The 869-nt window shown below is 39.9% G+C and overlaps 1 protein-coding gene across 1 annotated transcript in view; it reads left to right on the top strand.

Annotated features, from left to right (window-relative positions):
- MELLADRAFT_109128 (uncharacterized protein) overlaps positions 1–562 on the top strand; it is a gene marked incomplete at both ends in the record, with an annotated part of 1208 nt that extends 646 nt beyond the window's left edge. Inside the window, one exon of the mRNA XM_007413069.1 lies at positions 75–562. Within this exon, the coding sequence (XP_007413131.1) occupies positions 75–562 (488 nt within the window). The remainder of the gene's footprint in view (positions 1–74) is intronic.
- Positions 563–869: the final 307 nt, after the last annotated feature.

Genomic DNA, 869 nt, shown 5'->3' with positions numbered 1-869 from the left:
AAGCCACATCTAACCAAAAGTGCATCTTAGCAGGCTTTCTGGCAATTGGTATTCAACATTTTCCAATTCCCGAGGTCTACAATTCCTGGAGGAAGGCGGAGCCATAGTTGCAAAAGACAAAGAAGGTGCTACATATGGAAAGCTCTCTTTATGGCTAGCTCAAGTTTCAGAACGACAGGAAGAGAAATCACCAGACAAATTGAAATCAATTGCACTATTCTACATAGATGCTCTGACATACTTCCAAGACACACCTGGTTTGATCTTCAAGGTGGTATCCTACTGGTCGATTGTATCAAGTTTTGAAGAAGCTTGCTTCCCTATGTTAACCAAAGAAATGAAGCAAGTTCCTAGTCACAAGTTTATACCAGTCATTCCTCAGCTTTGTGAATTACTACACTTCCCAGAAGCTGGATTCAAAATGGGTTTGATGGAGATCTTGACCAGATTATCAGAGGACCATCATTTCCATTCAGTTATGACCCTCTTATATCATGCAAAATTTGAACCAGGAATAGAACTTGACAAACAAGCAGGGAATCCATCTGACCAAAGTCTTTGAATGGGCAGCAGGGCAGCAGCTCGGCATATCATAATAATGGGTAGTCAGGGGATAAAGAGAATAATTTTTTGAGACATGATCAATGCGTACCAAGGATACATGGCAATCTCTAGATTGAAACAACACGTGGATATCAAAATCAAAAAGGAAAAAGAACAGTTGCAAGCAGATCTTCTTGGACATAAAAATCCTAGTGTGATAGTGAAGTTGAGAAGACAAAATACAGGCAAACCTGGATGCAATCAATTCAGATTATCACAGTCAGCAGCATCAATTGATACAAAAACTTGGCACTTTTCAGCCCAAG

Source organism: Melampsora larici-populina (genome assembly GCF_000204055.1).
Source record: "Melampsora larici-populina 98AG31 unplaced genomic scaffold MELLAscaffold_34, whole genome shotgun sequence".
Lineage (NCBI taxonomy): Eukaryota > Fungi > Basidiomycota > Pucciniomycetes > Pucciniales > Melampsoraceae > Melampsora > Melampsora laricis-populina.
The sequence above is the reverse complement of the archived record's forward strand: the minus strand, read 5'-3'. Positions and strand labels throughout refer to the sequence as shown.